General features: G+C 42.9%; 1 protein-coding gene across 1 annotated transcript in view; it reads left to right on the top strand.

Moving 5' to 3' along the window:
• Positions 1-24810, top strand: part of kif26ba (kinesin family member 26Ba) — a 109896-nt gene that overhangs the window by 10394 nt on the left and 74692 nt on the right. Inside the window, exon 3 of the mRNA XM_038701644.1 lies at positions 20261-20971. Coding sequence (XP_038557572.1) covers positions 20261-20971 — 711 coding nt within the window. The remainder of the gene's footprint in view (positions 1-20260; positions 20972-24810) is intronic.

Raw genomic sequence — 24810 nt, 5'->3', positions numbered from 1 at the left:
TTTGAGATTTTATGTGCATTATTTTGTACATAAAGAATGTTGCTTTATATTTTCAATATGTGTCTGTGCGTGTCTGTCTATCTCTGCATATTTTTTATCTGTGTCTATCCATCCATCGATCTGTCTGATTGTCAGTCTTGTAAAATATGCTGTACCTGTTCAGACACTGTTTTTCTTTCGTGTGTGTATTTTGCTTTTAAAAGTTTTCCTGTTCCATCATCCACAGCCAAGATGAAAACTGAAAATGTCCCAGCACTCCAGCAGCCGCAGGTGCCAGCTCCAGCACTCTGTGACACTGTGAAGTCTTGCTCGGCTGAACGGTTTATTTGAAGACCTGCTAACAACACTTTTAACATTAGCCAGCGTGCTGTCACGCACGTGCGTGCACTCACACAAACACACCTCGCACACATGCATGCACCGTCACACAGTCAGAGATAGCACATCTATCTTCAGCATCTCACACTAGGAAAATCTCATGACAGGCTGAGGTGTGTGTGACAGGGATGACGTGTATGTGTGTGCATGTGTGTGTGTGTGTGTGTGTGTGTGTGTCTGTGGAAACTAAATTACGTTTTCAACTTTCAAAGTAAGGACACTTGCCAAGTGAGGACATTTTGGTTGGGCCATATTTCTTCAAGGGACTATTTTAGGGTCAGGATTTTAGGATTACATTACAATTATCATCATGATACATCTGTTCAATGCAGATGAAACGAGAGAAGCTTGAAGTGTCGCCTAGAGGGGGAAATACAAACACATACACATACATACCTGCGGCCTTGTTGCAATGCTTCTGTTGACTAGCAGGTTTATTTTCAGTATGCGTATGAGCTCACTAATGCTGTGAACAACTGCTGATGTGCCTTCATAGTCAATTAAGGTGTTTTGGGGTCTAACAAATATCAGCAAAAAAAACTAATGGTCCATAGCTAAAGTTCCTATTTAAAAGAGCAAATGAAAATCTGCAAGATATCTTTTATCATGTGTTATACTGTTTTAAGGTTTATACAAAGTCTGAAGTTCACTTGGTATTGTAAATATTGTATACCTCATGTATAGACCACTGTATTGGAAGCTGAATAGAGAGATATGGAGAACAGAGAAGATGAGAGGGATGTAGAGAGGAGACCAGAAAGAAGTAGAAGGAAAGATGAGTGTGTGGGAAGAGATGACGTAGTTTCCTTTACAAAGGTGCAGTGGCCTTGTACACTGTGTGTGTGTGTGTGTGTGTGTGTGTGTGTGTGTGTGCTTACTGTGGCAACAGACCTACCTACCTTTTAGGGTCAAAATTAGAGCCATGGCTCTGCCAGTCAGTCGTTCATGTTTTACAAGCACAGTAATGGCATTCCTGTTCTAAATACACTGCTCTGCTGGGCTGCAAATTTGTGTGTGCATGTGCGTACATTCCTAGCTTAACTATATAGGTTAAGATGCTGACTAATGCCAAAGATAGGATGAGAAGAAAACTCGGTGTGTGCGTGCGTGTGTGTGTGTGTGTGTATTTTTAAACAGCACTGTGAGTCTATTGTGTCAGAGCATTGTAAAGGGCAGGAGGTGAAACAAGAACAAGGTTGACATTTAAGCTCCAGTTTCCAGTCCGGCTCCATGGTAGACTTCACTGCAGTAGTTGTGGATCAATTACTCTAGTATTAAAAAAGGCTTTTATTATTTTATGGGGCTCCAATATTAGACATGTTTTAAAAACCTTAACTTTAAAGTCTATTTCTGCAGGATTTAATATCTGTCTGTGATGAAAGTGATGCACTACACATTGTATGGATCTGAAACACTGTGTGTTTGTACAGTTTGTATTATAGTATCTGAGCAAAGTAAACTAATTCACTGATCTGTAGTGTTTGATTTGCAAGGCTCTCTTTCTTTTCATTTGTCATCACTTCTTCACCCCCACATAAATATCATCCACTTTCTGCTAATGCTTATCATCCATCTCAGCCCAGCAGCATCCCCTCTATCCTCACATCGTCCCTTTCTCCAGCTTATCAACAAGATGGAGGAAGTGGAAGATAAAAGAGAGAGAGAGGGAAGGAAAGAAAGAAAAAGTAAGAAACTGGTCAAAGTAGAGGTCTAAAGAAAAGGAGAGGCAATAATTCATAAAGGCTACTTAAAGGTAGCAAGGCATAGATGGAAAGAGAAAGTGTGTGTATGTGTGTGAGAGAGAAAGAGAATTAAATTGGCTGTTTGTTCCCAGTCTGTGCTTCAATCAGACACAGAGAATAGCCTCTAGCTGTTAAACTTTCCAATTACCTTGAGCAGATGGAGCTTGCGGGGCTCGATTTTAGAGGGTTTGAAATGGTTGTTGTTGTTTACTGTTAGGCTACATACAGTGTTCGGGAGGGAGCCATACTAAAGCAGAGTTCTGCCTATTTAACCTCTGAATATCTCCCTATCTCCCCTTTTTACGCTTTGTTCTGTCTGCTTGAATTTCCTACTTGATATCTGATATCTATAAGCATAAGCAATATCTGACTAATCGTATCTTTTGGAGCTGCAGCAGTCTAGCAGTTGGTAATGCAAGTTTGTGGCCGGATGGTTGTCATTTTGAATGTGAAACTTGGATGAATAAGTCTCCGCTCTCTCAATGAAAACAGTAAAAACAGTGCTCTTCAGCGGCTCCCCTTGAGGAGCTCAGTGGCCAACAGTGGAGCACTGTGGTTGCTTTACCAAGCTCCCATATATGAATGAATGCTACTGTGTGATTACTGGAAAAGAGCAAGCATGCTCAGCTGGCTTTCATGGATATAGGACTGTTAGCAAGTGTTTTAGTTTTAGGGGCTTGCAGGATGATTCAAGCACACCCTGAGGGGGTTTAGGGTTTATGTTAAAACACATAAAAACTCTTTGTACAGGCCTAGGGGAAGTACAGTTATATGTCACAAACTCTGACATGATTAGGCTTTAAAAAAAAAATTATCTATTAGCATGAACATATAGTGAAATAGATGAGGTGATCTGTGAATATGTCTCTTTGTAATAATAATAATCTATTTTGCCTTTTTGCTTTTTATTAGAAGAAATATTGGGGAAAAGAGAAGGAAATATAACACATTTTTTCAACTGTATTTATAACTGTTGGAAGATGCACATTGCACATGTTCGAATTTATTCCCATCTAAAAAAAGATAAAAACCAACATCTGTATTACTAGAATAAAATTCTATAGTAGTTCATGGTTGACATTCTACCGTATCCTTCAATTATGAGCCAGGAAAAATCCTGACTGAGTTTGTATATTTAAGTTTGTGCACACTGTTCACCTGTTTCCTAGTGTATGTGTCCACGTGTATTAGGAGGAGTTGTCAGGCAGATCTTTACCTTCAGTTCCTCCCCAGTGAGCCTAACTAACCTTGGGATGGAAGGATACTGGAGGGAAGAACGGATGGATGGGAAAAAGAGGGGAACAGGGGAGGAGTGAGAGAGTGTGTGTTCAGGTGTGGGAAATGGCAAGATGGATTACCCAACCCAACAGGCAATTTATCACTGTCAGAGAGGGAGGGAAAGAAAGAGTGGGGAGAGAGGAAAGGGGAGAGAAAAATGAGGGAGTCTGAGAGTGAGGGAGGGTGGGGGATATGGTCTTGGGGAAAGATAGATAAGAAGTAGGTGGAGGACAAAAAAGGGGATACACAGCTGTGAGAGGGGAATCTACTGAATCATACTGTACGTTATGTACAAACAGGTCAAGATAAGGTTGAACCCCATATATGGAGAGGATGGACACAGATCAGAGGAAAGACTTGGAAGTTTAAACAGCAGGTTGTCCGTGTGGTTCCTGAAGCACGTGTACTGCACTTCCAAGAAGGGTTAAATCAAGGGCAACTGGACTTGGTTGAAGATACTTGAAGCCCGTTTTGCCTCTCATCCGAGAGGCTTCTACAGTTCTAAATGCCTGGCAGGGAGCCATACTGCTGTACTGTGTAAAAGTGTGTTGAATTTTAGCGATGATGTCTCTCTATAGCACATTAGTGAGTAAAGCTAGTAAATTTACTTTTACTTTTTACAGGCTGCTATGAATACGGCCTCAGGTATTGAGTCTTGTGGTTCAGTACAGAGCATCATACTAACAGTGATGTAAGATTTTCTGAAATTACTCAATGACAATAATTAGGACTTGGCATTTTTCTAATGAGAAACAGGATTCTTACTGTGAGCTGAGTATGGTGTTACAGGTATGCCCCTCTGAGCCACCTGTATTCCTGAAAATATCCGATGTGTAAACAGGCATTTATATAGTTCCAATTCCTAAACTATGTTTAGGCACCAAACAAATAGGTAATTGGCAGCTTGCTAACATACTGAAGGAGATTATTTCCTTATAAAGCTTTGGTTGCAAATGCTTAATTTAAAGTGCAGCTCTGATGCAGCTGGTGCCCTAATTTAAAATCAGGCAGCAGAGTTTATATGCTGTTCATTTACAGCCAGGCACCACTATCGATAGCCAGATAATTTAAAAACAGGCACCAGCAAGCAACTTCCACATAAAAATCAGGCAGTACTCTCAACAACTATTTCATTTACAGCTGGGCACTGATGTAGATGACCAGCTAATAAAAAACAGGCTCTCTTCCAGACAGCTATCTTATTCACATTGTAGCAGGGGGCTCATCTCTACATTTAACAGTGTAAAAAGCTTGTACAAGATTCGTAGGCTGTTAATGGGAAGGCAGAATTTTCCACACGTACAATATACACACAGCAGACACACACTCTTAAATATGCATGAAGAATGCACAAATGCACACAAACTCTTGCTATGTTTGAATGAGAGCTTGGCAGAGAGAAAGACCTTGTGTAGTTGATCTGTCTACAGCATCAGTTTCCAGTATTTTGTATCCTCTTTGATTGGGTTTAATGTCCCACTACGCAAATACACACTGATCTAGCAATACTATTATTGTATATGTGTGCGCAGTTGGGAAAACACGAAAAAACGTTGTGGATCAGAATGCCTGATGAGCACTTAACCCAAGATAATCCATGGCCGCATTCACACAGGCAATTAATTACGGTTGTCAATACCAAACAGTGGCTGCATGAATGCAGCCACTGGCAGGCTGCAGACCGAAGTACGTCACCAACGTGGTCTGAGGAAGTGCTTCAAAGACTTTCTGAAGGTCTCTTTTAAAGACCTTCACACTGACCCTGCTTCACTTGCCCACAGCCATTCAAAGAAGTTACATTTCAAAGGGTACTTACATCTGTGAAGAGCAACACATCAAAGCATGTGAAGCCACTGTCTCGCCCTCTGTCTGAACCAACCTGTCCTGCACTCACTGCAACTGAGAGGAAGGACCACCCTCAGCAAGTGGTGAAGACAGCCCTCTTAATTCAAGGACAAGTGATGGTGATGGTTTGAAAGCACATGGATATATGTGTGTCTTCAACCTATAGCTCTGAGAGAAAGATCTTCATTGAGAGATCTGTTTGAGTGTGTGTGCATGTGGGTAGGTACCAAAGCATCTCTTAGATGTTATCACATCTGACACTTGTATTATTACTGATGCACAAACAGAGCATTTTACAGTGTACACATGCTGCACAGACACAAACACAGTCTCCATTGAGAGAGAATGCAGTAGGTAATTTACATCCCCTATAGCTAGTTAGTTGTGTGTGCTAATTAATTTCTGCATTGCTATGGCAACACATTAATACAGCGCGTCAACATCACAAGGGAGTGTGTGTGTGTGTACACGTGTGCAGACATAGGTGTGTGTCTGCTCATTTAAATGTATGCATAAGCAACTTTATGCCAGGATGAGTGTGTGCCTTACTTGTGTGTATGTGCGTGTTACCATTGTGTCCTAACTAATCTAACTCCTACTCCAATTACTGGATCATATGAAGGAATGACCAATTAAAAAGGTGATTAAAGGAGAAATACTTCAGAGGGTGGGTGGGGGGAGGGTGTAGAGGTAATAAATGAGCGAGAGAAAGAGAGATAGGGGAAACCTACTGGGCTCCTTAAGTTATTTATCACTGAGGGGCAACAGAAAGAAACAAAGAGAAAAATTCTAGGGGAGGCAGTGGGTTGGTTTCCTTAATGTCTAGACTCACTAACATGCTATTAAAGAGCAGTTTCTGCTTTGGGTTATTTCTGCTGCGTGCTACAGAAACACTTATCTGCCTCTTTACTGGCTTTTACGTCCATAAACACACTGAGTTTGTAGAATTTATTAAGTGTAGAAATAAGTAGCTTATTCATCCTTAGCTGTGGCTATGTAAAGCCAACTTTCTCATTTCAGATATCCTTCCCTTCTTCCATTCCCTCTTCTTCCTTTTGTCCCTCCTTCCTTTGACCCTGACCTTTATAAGTGAGGCTCAATAATGTGGTAATGCTTTCATCAAGCAATAAGGATTTTCAGGGTCAATATGATCACAGATCCATCATTATTATTATTATTATTATTTTTTTTTTTAATTTTATTTAACCTTTAAGAGATTAAAATCTCTTTTGCAAGAGAGACCTTGCCAAGACGCAGCATAAAAGAACATAAAGAACAGTTTCCAACATATAAAAGACATCAAGTACACATACATATAAGACATATAAGTTGAATAAGGCAGAATACAACTTTATAAACAGCAACATTGACCAATGTTCACCTGCTCCATATCCTTCAGAGTTGAAACAAAATGTCTATAAGGAATAAAGGCAGTCAATTTCAACGAGTTCTGAACAAGCAGAAAGTGCAGCAAACATGAAGGCTTTTTTACCTAATTCTGTTTGGACACGGGGGACCAACAAGTGTAGGACGTCCTTTGAACATAATCCATAATGGCCTTGAGTACTTGTTAAAAAGATACTCAAATAGGTAGGAGCTAGTCCAAGAAGTGCCTTATAGATGAAACAGAGCCAACGAGTGTACCTTCTTGCATAAAGAGAGGGCCATTTAGCTTTATAGTAAAGGGTACAATGATGTGTCCTATAATTACAGATAGTGAAAAACGCAATGCAAAATGATACACAACATCCAATTTCGGTAGGCATTGGTCAGAAGCATTCATATACATCAGATCACCATAATCTAATATGGGAAGAAAAGTGGCCGTGACCAGGTATTTTCTAGCATGAATGGATAAGCATGATTTTGATCTGTAGAGAAAGCCAAGCTTTATCTTGAGCTTAGAAACCAGGTTGCTAATATGAGTTCTGAAACACAGTTTACAATCATTGATTATACCTAAATATTTATAACTGTTAACTAACTCAATTTCATTTCCTTCAAAAGTTGAGATGCTTGAAGTAGTAACTGGAAGTTGTCTTGAGTTTGTGAATACCATTACTTTGGACTTTTCTGCATTTAAGACCAGCTTAAGCTGTTTTAAATGGCTCTGAACAATATTGAAAGCAGACTGCAAAAGATAAAGGGCTTGTGCAGTAGATGATGCAGTACAGTAAATAACAGTGTCATCAGCATAAAAATGATACATAGCATTCGACAGATTATCACAAAGATTGTTCATATAAATTGAAAACAATATGGGCCCAAGTACTGAGCCTTGAGGGACCCCCTTGGAAATGGGCAAAAAGGAAGAGAAAGAGCCAGCCATCTGAACACTTTGGGTTCTACCTGACAGATAATTTGTAAACCAATCTACTGAATGCTTAGACAGGCCAATGCTCAGTAGTCTATTTAACAGAATGCTCGATGGGGTAAGGGCCGATGAACCGGGAGGTGAGTTTTTTCGAGGAGGTCTGTAGGAGGAGATCCTTGGAGGAAAGCCAGACCTGCTGCCCCGGCCTGTAGGCAGGCGCAGGGGTCCAGTGGCGGTCCGCCAACTGGCGGTTGCGGGCTGCGGTGCACTGCAGAGCCGCCCTGGCCTCCCTCCAGACTCTGCGGCAGCGTTGAGGATGGGCCTGTACCGAAGGAACCGCTACCTCCTCTTCTAGTGACGGGAACAAGGGGGGTTGATAACCCAGGGAACACATGAACGGAGACATACCAGTGCCGGAGCAGATTTGGGAGTTGTGGGCATACTCGATCCAGGGGATGTAGGAACTCCAGGAGGTGGGGCTATGGTATGCTACACACCTGAGCGCCGCCCCCAGGTCCTGGTTAACCTGCTCGGTCTGCCCGTTGGTCTGGGGATGATAACTGGAGGAGAGACTGGCGGTGGCTCCAAACGCGCGGCAGAAGGCCTTCCAAACTTACGAGGTGAATTGGGGGCCCCGGTCAGACACTATGTCCAGGGGGATGCCGTGAAGGCGGAAAACATGGTCTATGAGGAGGCAGGCAGTTTCCAGAGAGGAGGGGAGTTTGGGTAAGGGGACAAAGTGGGCGGACTTGGAGAAGCGGTCGACCACTGTGAGGATGACTGTGTTTCCATTAGAACTGGGGAGGTCGGTGACGAAATCCAGGGCGATATGGGACCAGGGGCGACCGGGGACCGGAAGGGGGCAGACCAGACCGGCGGGTGGCTGGTGGGACGGTTTGGCGCGGGCGCACACCTCGCAGGCTGCTACAAAGGCCCGACAGTACTTGTCCATGGCAGGCCACCAGAACCACTGGCAGAGCAGGAAGAGGGTGCGAGCCATCCCTGGGTGGCAGCTGAACCTGGATGCATGCGCCCATTGGAGGACCCGGGAGCGGACACTTGAGGGGACGTAGAGGCGGTTAGGGGGACCGGCACCGGGATCTGGGTCGGTGGACTGGGCGCGGTGAACAGCAGATTCCACCTCCCAGACTACAGAGGCGATGAGGCAGGCGCGAGGCAGGATGGTGGGGGGTCCGAAGGGGTGTCTGGGGAGTGGAGGCGGGAGAGAGCGTCTGGCTTGGTGTTGCGGGACCCGGGGCGGTAGGAGAGGGTGAAGATGATCAGGATATCGTCCAGATACACGAAGACGAAGCGGTGGAAGAAATCTCGGAGGCGTTGGTGAGGCCGAAGGGCATGACTAAATATTCGTAGTAACCAAGGGGGGTCTTGAAGGCGGTTTTCCATTCGTCCCCCTCTCGGATCCGCACCAGGTGGTAAGCGTTTCTTAAATCTAATTTGGTAAAAAAATAGTGGACCGAGAGAGGGACTCGAAGACGGAGTCCATGAGTGGGAGGGGGTACTTATTTTTTATGGTGATGGCGTTGAGCCCCCGGTAATCGATGCATGGTCGAAGGGTCTGGTCTTTTTTAGCGACAAAAAAGAAGCCAGCCCCTAGCGGTGAGGAAGAGGGGCAGATTATGCCGGCAGCCAGAGAGTCTTTGATGTACTGCTCCATAGACTCTCTCTCCGGACACGACAGGTTGTAGAGGTGACTTGAAGGGAGAAGCGTGTCCGGGAGGTCTATGGAGCAGTCATAGGGACGGTGGGGGGGTAAAGACAGAGCCTGGTCCTTACTAAAAACTTGATCGAGGTCGTGATAGACAAGCGGGACACCGGACAGGTCGGGAGGGACAGAAAGAGGGCTAGGCCGCGGAGGATTACCGGGGGCTCGAGCAGACAGAAGGCAGGAAGAATAACAGGAGGAGCTCCAGATCCTGATCTTCCCCCGCGACCAGTCGATATTAGGGTTATGGGTGGCTAACCTGGGGAGACCGAGGACCAGAGGAGCAGCAGGGGAGGAGATCAGGTGGAAGGCGAGGGACTCGTGGTGGTTCCCGGACGTGACAAGGACTAATGGCGGGGTGCGATGGGTGACGGTGGTGAGGGTTTGGCCATTAAGGCCCGTGGCGTAAAGGGGGGCTCCAAGAGAAACCTGGGGGACCTTGAGCTGACGAGCGATTTCCAGATCTAAAAAATTTTCGTCAGCGCCCGAGTTGATGAGGGCCCCGAGAGGGAGGGTCGCACTCCCCCAGGAGAGGGAGGCGTCGAGGAGAGTTCGAGGGTGGGGCGAGGAAACTCTGCTCGCCAGTAGCCCCAACCCTACTGGTGAGCCGGTACTTTTGGGCGCACGGGACAAGCAGACAGGAAATGGCCGGGCTTTCCACAATAGAAACACTCACCGGCGCCGCTCGCGCTCTTCCGGGGGGGGGTGGGTGCGGCCTAACTGCATGGGCTCAGGAGGTGGTGAGCAAGACAGCAGAGGTGTTGCCAGGAGTGCCGATCAGGTGGAAGGCGAGGGACTCTCCGCATCTCCTGCTCCTCGAAGGAGGAGTAAGAGGAGAGGACGTGGGGCTGACCCTCGCTGACCGCTGCGTACCAGGCGAGGGCCCGGTTGCGGAGCAGCCCAGCGATATAGCAGATTTTGGCCTCATCGGACTGGAATGTTACTGGTTGCCTCTTAAACAGCAGGGCGCACTATACCAGGAAACCGTCACACGTACCCAAAACGCCGGAGAACTTGTCTGGGTGAGAGACCGGGGACTCACGGGAAAAGGAAGCGCCAGCGGTGGGGCACGGGGCAAAGTCCGCGGAGAGGGAGCGAGGCGGGGATCGAGAGGGGGACTGCGGCTGTGCGGAACAGGGGTCAGGAAGGCCCGCCCCGAGGCGCCGTACCTCCGCGCAGAGCGCGTCCAACACCGCCTGGAAACGGGCCACGTGCTGGTCGAGCACTGCCCCCTGAAAGGCGACAGAGTGGATGACTTCCAGAGGAGTGGGGTCGGTGGAGGCGGGGGGAGAGGGAGAGCGTGCTGGGTCCATGATGGCTTGATCGTTCTGTTGTGGTTTCGGACAGAACGGACCCAAACGCAACGCTTATCAGTTTGCAAAAGAGGTTTATTGAGGGAAAAAAGGGAGAGGAGAGACGGGAGGTGAAAAGGGGAAAGTTGGACGCCGGCAGACGTGGGCGTGGGGGCCAAGGAGATGGCGGGGCTGGAGAGGTTCAAATGAGGCAACCGAGAGGGGGCAGGAGGCCGAGACGAGAGGAGTGGGCGTGGAGGGAAGCCGGGGGAACGCCGCGGAGGCGAGGTGAGGGGAGAAGGCAAGTAGGCGAGCCCAGCTGACTGACTGGATGACGGAGGTGAGTGGACCTGGTGGGGAGAAAGAAAAGACAGGAGACAAGAGGTCAGAGAACGAGGTATCAAAAGGCTAGAGCGTAGAAGTGGCACCAGGACTGGAGTGACGACATACAACTGACTTGACTGGCAGCTTTTAAAGCTCCAGTACCTTAATGTCTTCTTCACTATAACCAAGATGCAGCTTCACTTTTTCTTTGTTGGTTCTACAGCAGATGTTAAAAGTTCAAAGACTCAAAAATGTAGACTGTAGGCAGACTGTCAGATGAAAGCCTGTGTGTGTAGCTGTAGTCATTGGTGGAATTTGAACTAGTTGTCTCTGCATGTGTATTCTCGTCTCAAGCTGACAGATTCACATTTGGCCCTAAATATTACATAAGCTGAGAGTGAGAAACAAACACCACAAGAGTGAGATTGAGAGTGACTGAGTGTGTTTTGGAGCAAGAGACACATGTGCTTGACCTCTGTCAGTCTAACATTTGTCCTAAGTGTGTGTATGCGTGTGTGTGTGCGATGTCATTTATAACCTCTGTGTTATTGACCTTGCTCCTGCACAGACATCAGACTCACCCATTCCCGCAAACACACACACACACACACACACACACACACACACACACACTCTCTCTCTCTATCATTCTCTATCATTCTCCATCATGAAACCAATGTGTGATCATGGACCACCAACACAATTGATGGACACACAGTCAAACACACACACAATTTATAGTATTTTCACTAGTATCTTTCTTTTGGTGTCCATTTTTAATTCTTTATCATTCCTTTATCATTCTGTCCCACTCTTACCTTCTGCTGTGCGTGTGTGAATGTCCTGTCAGAGCAGGTGCAAGAGACCGTCTGCATCTATTCTGCATGAATTCACTGATCGCAGACCTGCTGAGAAATGCGTGTGTGTGTGTGTGTATGAGAGAGAGAGAGAGGGAGAGAGAGAGAGAGAGAGAGTGTGTATTACAGTGTTTACAGGAGCAAGTACTGGGGAAATGAATGAGTAGAGATGAGAGGAGGTAAATGAGTATGGGGGGGAGGTGAGGGATTACCTTCCTTGGTCACTCATCTGGAACTGATTACACACACACAAACAAACACACACACACACACACACACACACACTTGCCAATAAACCAGCGTCATTTTGGCTAAAACCAACTAAAAATGTGCTCCTCCTCTCCTGTCCTTTCTTCTTTTCTGCCACGTTCTTTCATTTCTCTCTGATCTGCCATCTTCTTTTTCCTCAGCTTTTAATGTCATGCCACTGGTGCTAAATATAGTAGAAGTGAAAACAAGTGAATGACAAAGGTTTGAGAGATAAGGGGATGATAATGAGAGTGGGTTGCAATCCCACACTTCAGTCAGTGGTGGACAGTGTGTGTTTGTCTATTCAGTGTGTGTGTGTGTGTGTGTGTGTGTGTTTATATGAAAGGGATGTGAGCTCTCACACACACACACACACACACACACACACACACACACACACACACTAAAACAGTAAGGGACAAAGAGGGGTGAGCTGTCTTTTCTTATCAAATCTCTGTAATAGCATCCTTGTGTCTAGTCTACAAAAACACACACACATACACACACACACACACAGTCGTCATTGCTACACAGACTGATTGTCAGCACACTAAGAGTCCCGAGGTCACTGTTCAGTTAGCTTGGACGCCGTCTCTCTTCTTCTCTTTATGTCAGTCATTTCATCCAGAAGAGCTGAGGCTGTGTTTGTCTGCCCCTGTAGGAGGAAATGAATCACACATACACTCATCATAGACTATCTGTGGTGCTGAGACAGATTGAGTCACTCACAGAATACTGATGAAGTCAGAGGTGAAGAGATGCCTGGAAGAGACAGTTACATGTGGTGAAAGAAGGACGAAAAGGGGGTAGAGCTGGAAATATAAAGGTTAACAATGAGACATTCTTATCTAACCACAATCTTATTAAATCATGTTATTTTAGTAATAATTCTATTGTAAATATGATACTGTAAAACCCTTTAAGATATGGAAAACAAAAATTGCTTCCAGTTACATTTCCACATGAAACCCCTATAGGATGGTTTTGGACTGACTGAACTCAAGCTTGTCTGGCAATATAATACAACGCTAATGAAAGAGAGAGAGAATGTGTGTGTGTGTGTTTGGACCAGTGGAATGTAAGCAAACACAAAGTTATCCTGTTGCACTGAAAGATGAGCTGCAAATAACAAAAAGGAAGCATTAGTGGGAAGAGCAATACAGACTTAGGGTCAAAGAGAGGGCACGGAGAGAAGGAGAGTGCGTGTGTGTGTGTGTGTGTGTGTAGGCTATTTATACCTTATTAATGATGTTAAATGGATGTGTGTGTGTGTGTGTTTGTGCATGTGTATTCAAGTAATTGCCATGCCCAGTATTAGGAAAAACTCCATCTCTCTTTCCTCGACCCCCTCATTCTCTCTTCTCCAAAACACAGCTCTCCGTTTCCTCTTTTTTTTTTTTTTTTCCAATCAAGCAGCTTGGCTGCTCCCCAAATCTCAGCTAATTTGGAACAACAAGGCTCTCGTCTGAAGGACCATACACCGTGTCCACTTTATTGCTCCTTTGGTCGCCTGTCTGCTGTGAGTGTGTGTTTGAGTGTGTGTGACATGGAGATACGGAGGGGTCAAAAGAAGCCACGAGACATGAAATGTTCCTTTTTCTACACATTTTTGGTAAAAATCTTTTTCCAAATCTTTCCAAATAAGAAAAGCAGGACTATGATTTGGCTTTGATTGGAGGATTGTGGCTTAACTCTAACCCTTCAAAGGACTGGACTCTTTGATCACTTGCACCAGTTGCAAACTGTACACAGTGACTGCAGCAAGAAGAATAGATGTTATTTATGATGAAAAACAATAAACAAGAATGTAAGAAGGTGTGATTTCATGAAACATTACCTTTAAATTAACTCTTTACAGAATGTTGATAAAAAATCCTTCAAATAGGAAAAACATCCACAGCAAAATCTCATCTGTTTTATAGCATTGCTCCATATTTTTTTCCATAATATGGTGAAAGTCAGTGCTTCTCTCTAAATCTTTGCACACGAAGCTGTTGGGCTTGCGAGTTTACATGTGCATTGGTTTGCACATGTTGTAGCGCTCGTCTCCTACTCTTTCAGTTTGTTGTTTGATGGTGCGTTATCTCTTTGACTCCCATAGGCAAGTTACCTTAAGTGAAGCTCCGGTTCCACTGTTGTTGTTAGCTTCGTTAGCTCTGTCGGACTACAACCTCATATTTATATAAAAACTGGACATTACTTGGAGAAAAGAAAGCGCGGAAGTTGAACTACCTGGTGAGTTCAGAAAACATGTGTCTGTAACTTTATTCCAGCTATCATTGTACTTTACTGTGACCAACTTAGCATAGAATAGCCCTGATCGATCCAAACTCCATTCAGAAAACAAACATTTTAGAAGTTGTTTTCCTGCTGTCTTGCTGACAGACCTGACAAAGCATGAATTCATATGTTTAACAAATCTGCATCATGTTGTAGTTATTTTGGCATCAGTTTAATCAGTTTATTGCTATTTATGTTTACTTTGGGTTCATACAGCTGTAGTAATGGCAAGTTGTGTTTATTCACGTTATCGCGTTAAAATCGCCGTCTCGCCTTGTGTGTGAACACTTGCAGCGAATGTACTCACGCGAGGAAAGCGTCGCGAGGAGAAAATTCGCGTTTGGTCTGAATGCCGCATTACGGCGCTTCATTCGGCTTACAACAACGAGAGAGCCCTTCATCAAAATGTCCAATAATTCCACTGATGACGCGAGAAAATTGTTCCCCTGATGTTCATGAGCTCTTCTCTGGTGAAAGAGCTCCGGAAATCACAGCCGAAAACTGAGTTAACACACAAAAACAAACAAAGCGCACCTAAGGCTGAGGCAGCTATAGAAAGCGCCATCTTGGATGAAACAAGTCTGCTCTGGCCTCAGACATTTAATGAGTGTCTGTGTGTGTGTGTGTGTGAGAGAGAGGGGGCCAGAGAGAAAGAGACACTAGTAGCTTATTTCATGTAGCCTGGAGTGTGTGTTGGTCTGCTTGCCTGCATGTGTGTGTACAGTATGTATATGTTTAAAACCATGTTCTATTAGTTATGCTACTTAGTTTTCCTGAGTAACAAGGTAGTCTTTATCCAATATACACACACATTAACGCACACCGCTCAGATTGTCACCAAGGTTTGAGCTGCTGCCGTGTGTGTGTGTGTGTGTGTGTGTGTGTGTATCTTGTGGTCTTGTGGTTTGCTGACATGGCCTAGAAGGCCACTCTCGCATTGAGAGGTTGCATTTTACTTTTAGATGAAATGTTGCTTTGTGTGGACACACATTCACACAAACATTTGTGCACACACTTCCACACGCACACAGACGGTATATTGATTGAGGAAAGGTAACAGGCTTGTTATTGATAGAGGCTTATATGTGTGTGGCAGACAGTATGCTACATTCACTCTCTTTTTCTTGCCAACAAGCTTATTCCACTATGAGCATATGGGCCACCAAGGAGGCTGACCACACACACTCACAGATTCAGACAAATTACAATTAGTTAGACATTTGGGCAACATTTTAAGGCTGCTGTTTTTTCTTGTAAAGTTGTAAAGCTGTTTTGTAAATGTGGAATAGGATAAACAAACCAGTTCATTATATAAACCTATGTCTTGTCTAAATCTGCTGAACGATAACCTGTGTCCATCACATGCCTATTGATTGGATGCACGCACAAATGCTGCATCTCCATAACTCATGCATTGATTAAGCTTCACTAAACAAAGAGTCACTTTGATTAATACTGTACATGCACAGCCTCTTTCCTGGCATTATGTACTGAGATATTCAAGTAAAAGTCCCAGAAGGATGAACAACTGTTTACAGTCATGTGTTTGCTGTTTCTACTAGTATTGGTCAGCGTGTGTAATTAGTGATTGTTTGTATGCTCCTACTATTCTGACATTACATCATTGCACCTGTTTTATTTAGAAGATAGCGAATGTAATGGTTCGGTTTTTGAGATGCAGAAGGTAATAGCAGTCAATCAGGAGGAAGCAGTTTCACAGAAAGTCATCTGTAGATGTAGAACAATAGAAATGTACATTTCATTCTTGTGGAGGCTGTACATGTTCAGATAAGGTCTTTACTGTCTAACCCAAGTTAAAATTGCTTGTGATGTTTTTTTATTGTAATCATACACTCATTTAGCTGTAACAATCACGTGTGTAGAAAAGGGCGAGCGCCTACACGGATACCTGGCTTTAGTGTTACAGAAGAAGCAGGCTGGTTGAAAGCAGGACGGTAATTACAGTTATCATGTGAGCTGGCTCCACCTACCACAGATGGTTTGTTGAAGTACAGGGCTCCTAAGCAGACACACACTCAATGTAAATACACTAACACTACACCTACACTTAAGCACAATTAGCTCACACTCATTTTATTCCCACCATCAGTCTCAATGGCCTCGTGTAAAGACAGACTTTTATAAGGGGAAAAAAATCTATTTAATGGCCTTTTGTCAGATAAAGTACGTAATGCTTTGTGGGAAAAATTTGAAAAAATATTTTCAGTGGGGTCAAAGAAGGTTTAGACACAGATCTGTATCAGGGTGTGTGCGTGTGTTTTGCTTGTTAACTTTGATATTTAGAGCAGAGAGTCATGGAAAGAGATTTAGAGTGGCTTTACTCTGTGCAAGAGGCTCCAATTAGTCTGGAGAAACACATGCACATGCACACACACATAACACATACCTGCACACACACATCCAGTCACGCACACAGGCACAGATAACTGCGCAAACAAATTGGACAAATATCCGGATTTCACACACAAGAAACCACACTATGATTGCTCACACACACGCATACACACAAATTCACCAGACAAACACTGAAAGAGAGACTTATGAGGGGTGAAGAGAGAAAAAAACACAATATGGACCAACATTACATTTAGTATTTTTTTAATGATTATGATTTTCTGTTGAGATATTTTATCCAAAACAACAGAGAAGATTAAATCTGTGGTTTGTGTCATGCTTTTATCTGAAATACATTATTGTTTTTTTATATGGGTGCTATAGACGGGTTTCTTGTATCTAAAGACTACTGGATGCGCGCGTAGCCAGGGGGCAAAAGCGCTTTGGTAGCCGGTCAGAAGACTGTAGTCAACCACTGTAATCAATGTAGATTACGCACTGTTTGTAAATTCTTGTTGACTTAATAATAAACTGACATTTCAGAGTTGTATCTGTTTGTTTGTGTTTCATTTTGAATATTAAGAGAACATGCGTGACATAATGTTGTTCAAGTCAGCTACTAGCCAAAAGGCTAATGGAAGAACAAGGGAGAGAGGCATCCTTTCCAGAGCTGTACTGTGGTACAGTGAGTCCTACCATTTGGCCTAGCTGTGTGACACTCAGAGAAGAAAAGAACATTGTCTTCCGTGAACAGTTTTGTGTTGAAGTATCTGCTAAAGCAGGACAGCATCCACTAGGCAGGAGTGAGTGGTGTTTATCAACGTTTTATATTTTGTAAAAGTACTGAAAACTTCACGTATAAATGCATGTGCAAAACAGTAATGTTAGTTCTGAAGTCGAGATACTTTCTTGACTTTTTTTTATCTCAGACAGTGGTGTTAAAAAACAAAATACTTCGTAAAAATCATGCTCATTGATTCTGTTATGAATACGCCATTAGCTAAAATGTCAGGAGGGACCTGCTTTGTATTTAATTATTTTTAAATAGCCTATATCCATAGCCTATATGATACAGCATCCCCTGGTCTGAGAGGCTGCAGTGTTTTCACTTCGGCTGGTTGTTGACTTCTCAGGTTAATTATTGTTTCAGTAAAGGAGATTCATATTAAAATGCGCTGCTGAGTAAATTTGCCCAATACTGCAGATGGATATGCCATTTAACTGATACGCTGCAAAGACAGAGTGCTGCTTTCTCAGTGATGACGTTGCACAAAAACCCATCAATTGGGAACCTGCGTTGCTTTCAGTCTGTACTCACCAGAAAAGGTGAGTTCTCCTGAGTAACAGCAGTCAAATGTTCTGCCACATTTACATACAGTATGTGTATACTCACTACAGCTTTATCTTGACTGTTGTGTTTAGAGTCCATCCCAGGGGGGGAACACATCTGTGAATGTGGTGAAAGTGCACCAAGTGTTTAGAAGCTGTTGATGGGTTACACAGGTAAAGATATTCTTGAACAACCTCAGAGTACTGTGCCTTGATGGGTAGAGTTGACAATGAAATGATTGTGAACAAAACCAATGCACCAGACATAGAAAGGTTTCAGCAAGATATCGTGCAACAGTAGATGTGTATAAATCAGCGTCATCATGTGTTTGTAAAGCAAAAATTTGAAAAACATTTATCTACAAATGAATATGAGTGACTTTGACAGTATCTGTTTTCCACAGTTGCTATATACTACATGAGAACCTTCTCCTACAGTTCATTAAATCCCTACAGTCAGATGGCAGCAGGACAGATATGTTGATTAATCTGCCGCAGTGACATTATGCACAGCCGTCCACTGTGTTTACCTTTAATAAATCATGTGCAAATGACACAAAGGGCCACGTTCTTCAAACATGGCTTATCTAATTCAGGCTAACATGCTGTTATCAGGCTAAAATAATCCTGTTTATTCTCATCCAGTGAATTTGGTCCTTTTCTAGACAGTGTGAGGATTGGTTTGTTACTACTGGATGAATTCATCTAGAATCTTATTTTGAAAAAATGCAAAATGAGTTGAAACTATGATCAGCATTCATATAATTAGCTGAGTGCTAATTATGTTATTGCAGGTACATGAGGTAGGTTTGTTGGGAAGTCTCCCAGCATGCACTGGGGCAATAGATTCATGGCCGGGTATTAGTTTTAGTTTAGGTGTGTGAGTGTTTAATGTCATGTGAGTGTTTAATGTCATGTTCAGTGCGAGGGGTTCTGGCTTCATTGGTCTTTTAACAGTCAGAATCTTTTACTTGAGTTTATTCCTTTGCATTCCTCCATTTTCTCCTCTAAAATAATAATTATATCAACACTGTTTATTTATATATCTAAGAAAACAAGCCATTTGTATTTGATACCAGTTAATGCATGCTGTTCACTGTAAAATGTTTTGGTCATGATACAGCTAACTGTCAATAAGATCCATTTTTACATGTTTGGGCTTAAGGACTAATTAATTAAATAAAATGTTTTTAAAACTAGTTTAAAATTAATCTGATTGGCTCAGATTGTTCAGAGCAGGGCTGAGAGCGAATTTACGAATCACCACACCCTCCAATCACTATTCCACGTCGCCCGCTCCTTGTGTACTTTGTACTGCTGCAAATACATAAACCAAATAACTGGTGTCCTTGGAGACTCCCCCACACAGTCTTTGCGCTGTTGTGCTTGCGCAATTAAAATAGAGCCCAAAGAGTCTGAAACCAATGTGGTGTTTTGTTGTTTTTCACAAAAGTGCCCTTTTATCTTCCTGCAAGTAGACCATTTGCACTTAGTGTCATGTTTTACCAATTGAAGTACAGAAGAATAGAAAAAAGGGTTTTAAAGATGAGCAGCATGTGACTCAAAATGTCAGGGAATGTTTACTTGTTGAGTGCTGCTTCATTTGACATTAGCTGATATTTCATTAGGTATAATGATTAAAACTACATTGCCATTTAATGTTTGACATTAACATCTAAGATATACTATATATAACTTCTTTCTGAGGCCTGAATGAAATAGTTCATGTCACTATCGTGGAGCTGTTCTATCCTCATCAAAGAGTTTTTGTTACCTTTTTATTGGAAATAATAAATTGGTAATTTCTCATTGCAAGAAACTGATGCACTGAAGCAAGTAACCTCTGGTATGAAGAAAAAAATGACTGCTGTTTTAGCTCTTATATTCACACATTATTTAAAAGTGCTGAACAAACACAATGTCAGGTTGCACTGTAGCAAAAGTCTACAAACAGGACTGTCTTTGCTTGCAGCTTCTGTGAAACTTTTACCCTTTCGACCATAAGGATATAGTGTGTGTGTGTGTGTGTGTGTGCATTTTTATGTGTGTACTTCCTTTTGCTCATCCTTTTCTTGGTGTGTCTCTCGTTACACATCTTCCCCCAGGCTACAGGGCACCGCTTCTTGGATTTTTAATAAATATTCATAGTCAGGATTTGTTCAACATGCCTATCATTTGTTCTCCTCTCCTCTCCTCCAGGTTTTCTTAGCTCTAAACATGACGTTCTTGCTTAATTTTGCTCTCACTCATCAGCAGTCTAAAACCTGTCTTTCTCTCTTTCTCTCTCCTTCCAGGATCCCTCCTTCTCTCTCCTCCTTCATGATAAGCTTCAGGTACCCAACAGTTCTCGGCGGGCATGGAACGAACGTGACAGTCGCTGTGATGTCTGCGCCACTCACCTCACTCAGCTCAAACAGGAAGCCGTGCGCATCGTCCTTACTCTCGACCAGTGGGATTTGTCTCCCACCTCTTCCCCTACATCCCTGATTGGACGATATGGATCTCAAGGACCTCCAGGTCCAATGGGAGCACCCGGAGCACCAGGAGGTCCTGGATCACGGGATTGGCCTCCTCCTTTTCTTCCTTCCTCCTTCTCTTCAGCTGCTGCCGTTTCACATCCTCCTCACCCGTCCTCCCAGTCACCTTCTCCAAGCCCCAGCCAGACTCCTACGCCCAGCCCAAGCCACGGACCATCCAGCCATGGGAGTCCCTCGGTGGGGCAAACATCCAGCTGTGCTCCCACAAACCCACAACCTCAAGGCCCAGGGCACAGACTCGGGTCCAAACCCAGCTCCCTGGGGCTTGGAGGTGGGATGGACAGAAGGAATGGTTCCCCCAGTTCAGGAAAAGCTGGTGCTCAACCAGTGACTGGGGTAAACAGCCCTGGCAGTATTAGTGGTAACAACAGTAATAACGGGAGTGGGGCAGTACTGAATGCAGCAGCTCTGCAGGCCCATCAGCACCTGAACCGAACCAATGGAGGAGTTACACTCTATCCGTACCAGGTAAGCTACCTGTAGAGGGGTATATGTGTGTGTGTGTGTGTGTGTGTGTGTGTGTGTGCCTTGCAATCACACATGACAGTCTGTAGAGCTACTTCTCCCACAAGGACTTTTACCACAGAAAGTGAATAAATAAATTCTGGTATCATATGATTATACCAAATGACAACAGGCAACCAGCATGCAGATGAATATGCCTCTTAATGTGAGTCTGACAGACAGGAACTGAAACATTTTAATTTATCTGCTTGTAGTTGTAGCTAGCTACTGTAGCGTGACCTTGTTAGCTATCAACCACTGACAAAATCTGACTTCTAAGATACTGTGTTCAACATGAACATGCAGGCTCCTCTCCTTTCTGTTTTAATTTAATTGCTTTATTTATTTATCTTTTGCTCTCTACTTTCTCCCACTCCACTCCTCCTCAGCATGGACAACCTCAGACTATATTGCTATATTGCATCTACCCCAGGAAAAGTGCATGTCTATGTGTTCTTAATCATCTTAATCTTAATCATCTGGGTTTAAAACAGAAAACAACACGAGACAGTATGTATTGTTTGAGTAACAAAATGAACCTCATGAAGTGACTTTTATATCTTTCATGATTGGTAATTTAGGTAATTGTCAAATTATGATTCCAAAATTAAGGATGGATGAAATGACACTATACTGTAAAGTGTCAGGAAATCTACTTATACCCACAAACAAGGGAGTTTGCTCTAGACATGTTAACTCCCCCATGGGGAGAGTTGAAGGGAGTGGGGAAGAAGCGATATGAGGCAAAGATATTGCGTGAGGTAAAAGACAATCCACGATCACAATTCATACTCCTTCCTGGAGTCAGAACTCTCCAAAGTCCATTGGAAATAAATGTCTGTAAACTGTTTAGAAATTCGAAATTTAACTGAGAACCATCATGTCGCATCAAGGTAACCTAGTGATAGTTGTCTGTAGCTCAGTGGGTAGATTTAAAACATGACCTGCTAATAACTAATTCGGCATACTTTTAATAATGCCAAATGTTGTCTTGATTATGTCTGAAGAGGTTGCCACAGTGTCAGACTTTAAAAGCTCAAATAGGACCAGACATCATGTTCAGACTAGCAATAATAATTTATACCCTATATATATTATAAAAGAGGTGTTGACTTCTGATCCCCAAACTTGACATGTGTCTTTGTGGCTGTGCACCTCCCACAGTTTGTCCGGTTAGAACGATTAAGATGATGTTGGTAATCTTCCCAATCCAATGACGCTCTCACACTCCTTTTCTTGCAACTTGTTTATTGTAGAATGAAATCTAGTATGAGTATATGTTTATGTGTATGTGTGGGTGTGTTAACTGTGTGTGGTAATTCTCAAGGACGCACACGGAATATGGAAAGGAAAAGAAAACACAGTCCAGAATATGAATGAAGCATTATCCAGAAGTCCAGCAAAACTCCTCTGAACTAGAGACAAAAGATGTGACAACAGTGTCCTCCTGAACGGTTGCAACTGAAAGCGGGGAGACTGAAAACTGTCTCTTTGATTGAGGCACTTAATTCCTGACATATCATTGGTCCGGGGTGACATGAGGGCTGCATGCACGGCGCCAAAGACTGCGCATGCATGTTAGGTGGTGCAGTCTATGGGCCGAGTGAGAGACCTTCTGAACATATATATATGGTATATATATATACGTAGTGCTTAATACCTTTACCTTTATTTACAGCTCATTAAAGCTGAAAAGAATGGTTTCTTAATAGCTTGCAGGTGTCAGTTAAAATCTAAAACTGCAAAGAGACATTATGAAGTTTGTTTTCCCCCAGAAGAGCTCTCAACAAGGACACAATATTAAACTTAGAATTCTTGGATTTAATAATAATAATAGCTTTATTTGTATAGCAATTTTCAATACAGGTAACAAAGTGCTTTACAGCAATCAATGTCAAACATAGACGATAGAAGTTGGATTTAAAAAAAAATCACACAGTGGTGTGCAATGAATAAAATATAAAACAAGTCAATGTACAATTAAATGACAAATAAATAAATCATCACATAGTGGTTTGAATTCAATAAATAAAACATAAACAAGTCAATATACTGTACAAACAATGGAGAATAATATCACTTATTGAAATCTTTTTTGTGTAAATGAGCCTTAAGAAGTGAGATAAAACCAAGAACAGACTCTGCAAGCTCGATCTCCTCTGGTAGGCTGTTGCAGAGTGTAGGGGCCCTGACAACGAAGGCCCTGTCTCCTTTTATCCTAGACCTTGGAATAGCGAGCGCCCCCCCAGAGGATCTCAGTCAGTGTCCTGGCTCATAGCGGGATAAAAGCTCAGAGAAATAAGACATGCCAGTAATAATTTAATTTAAAAAAATAATTTTAAAATCAGTCCTAAAAGAAACAGCCAGCTTAGTACAAGGATGCTAAAGCTAGGGTGATATGGTCACATTTTTTGCAGTGAGTTAAAAGTTGAGCTGCAACATTTTGGACTACATGTTGGAGATTAAATGATTTCTGACTGAGACGGGTTTGTAGGGAGTTACAATAGTTGAGGCAGGAGGAGATAAAAGCGTTGATGAGTTTCTCCAGATCTGTGGCTGAAATAAAAAACTTAACCTTGGCGATATTTCTTAAATTATAAAAACATAACCATCCCTAATTGAGAGGGAAATATCTTCTGAAACTGGATTGAGGCAGACATAAAGTATTTTGTTAACTTGACGCAAACTGTAAAAGTGACTCAAATTGAAAATGGAGATAATAGAAAAGGTTTTAGGAGGAGACAGGAAGAGAAGGAGTAGACAAGAGAGGAAGATGGTAGGAGGGAGAAAATGCCTCAGGTGATATGTGGTCTAGAGGTGTATGGAGGGAGCTGAGACTGCAGGGGAGATCCAGAGGTGTGTGTGTGTGTGTGTGTGTGTGTGTGTGTGTGTGTGTGTTTGTGTGTGTTTGTGTGTGTGTGTGTGTGTTCACATGTGTGCATGGACGTGTTCTACAGTTGTAATAATTCATACAGTGATAATTAGGACTCTGGGGACTCTATGTCACAAGCCCCCAGTACCCCTTCACTCTTACACTCTCATTCACTCTCTCTTATTACACACACACACACACACTTACTCTCTCTCTCTCTCTGCTGATTTCTTATGCCTCTTTCTTTCCCTATTATTTCTCTTGTGTTTCTCACACTTTCTCTGATGCATATTCACCACTACTATTATATTGCTGAATAAAATAAATTAGGCACAAGAGGTGTTATATATTCTGGACAGTCGTTCTGGAAATTACAGTGAAAGTTTTCAAATGTGAAGGAGCATTTCTCTTTTGCAAAATTAGACTTTTTTGGATAATAAAAAATGAGCTATAGTGTTCAAATTCTGAGTGCATGCTTGGAGGAGTGTGTGTGTGTGTGTGTGTGTGAGAAAGTATGTGTTCTGTATTTCTTAGGGATGCGACCATTTTCATTGTTGACAATTTTCTCAATTAATCGATTAGTTGTTTGGACTATAAAATGTCAGAAAATAGTAAAAAGAAATGTCCACAACACAAAGATAATCAGTTTACTGTCAAAGAGGACTAAAGGAACTAGAAAATATTCACATGTAAGAAGCTGGAATCGGAGAGTTTTTACATTCTTTTCTTAAAAAATTACACAAACCGATTAAGTGATCATCAAAATAGTTTGTGTTAGTATCTGTGTTGTGAGGTGTAAAATGTGTTTGTGCTGTGACTTTGACAGTAATGGTGTTTCAGCAGGAAAGGAGAAACAGAGCACGATAATAAATCACCCTCGTTTAGACTCACCCCTGAGAGAGGAAGAGAAGGGGGAGGAGTTGAGCAGAGA

Source organism: Micropterus salmoides, unplaced genomic scaffold (assembly GCF_014851395.1).
Source record: "Micropterus salmoides isolate LMB-PRFRI ecotype aquatic unplaced genomic scaffold, ASM1485139v1 Ms_hic_scaffold_6, whole genome shotgun sequence".
In the NCBI taxonomy this organism is placed as follows: Eukaryota; Metazoa; Chordata; class Actinopteri; order Centrarchiformes; family Centrarchidae; genus Micropterus; species Micropterus salmoides.
Note: the sequence above shows the minus strand (reverse complement) of the source record. Positions and strands in the feature narration are given on the sequence as shown.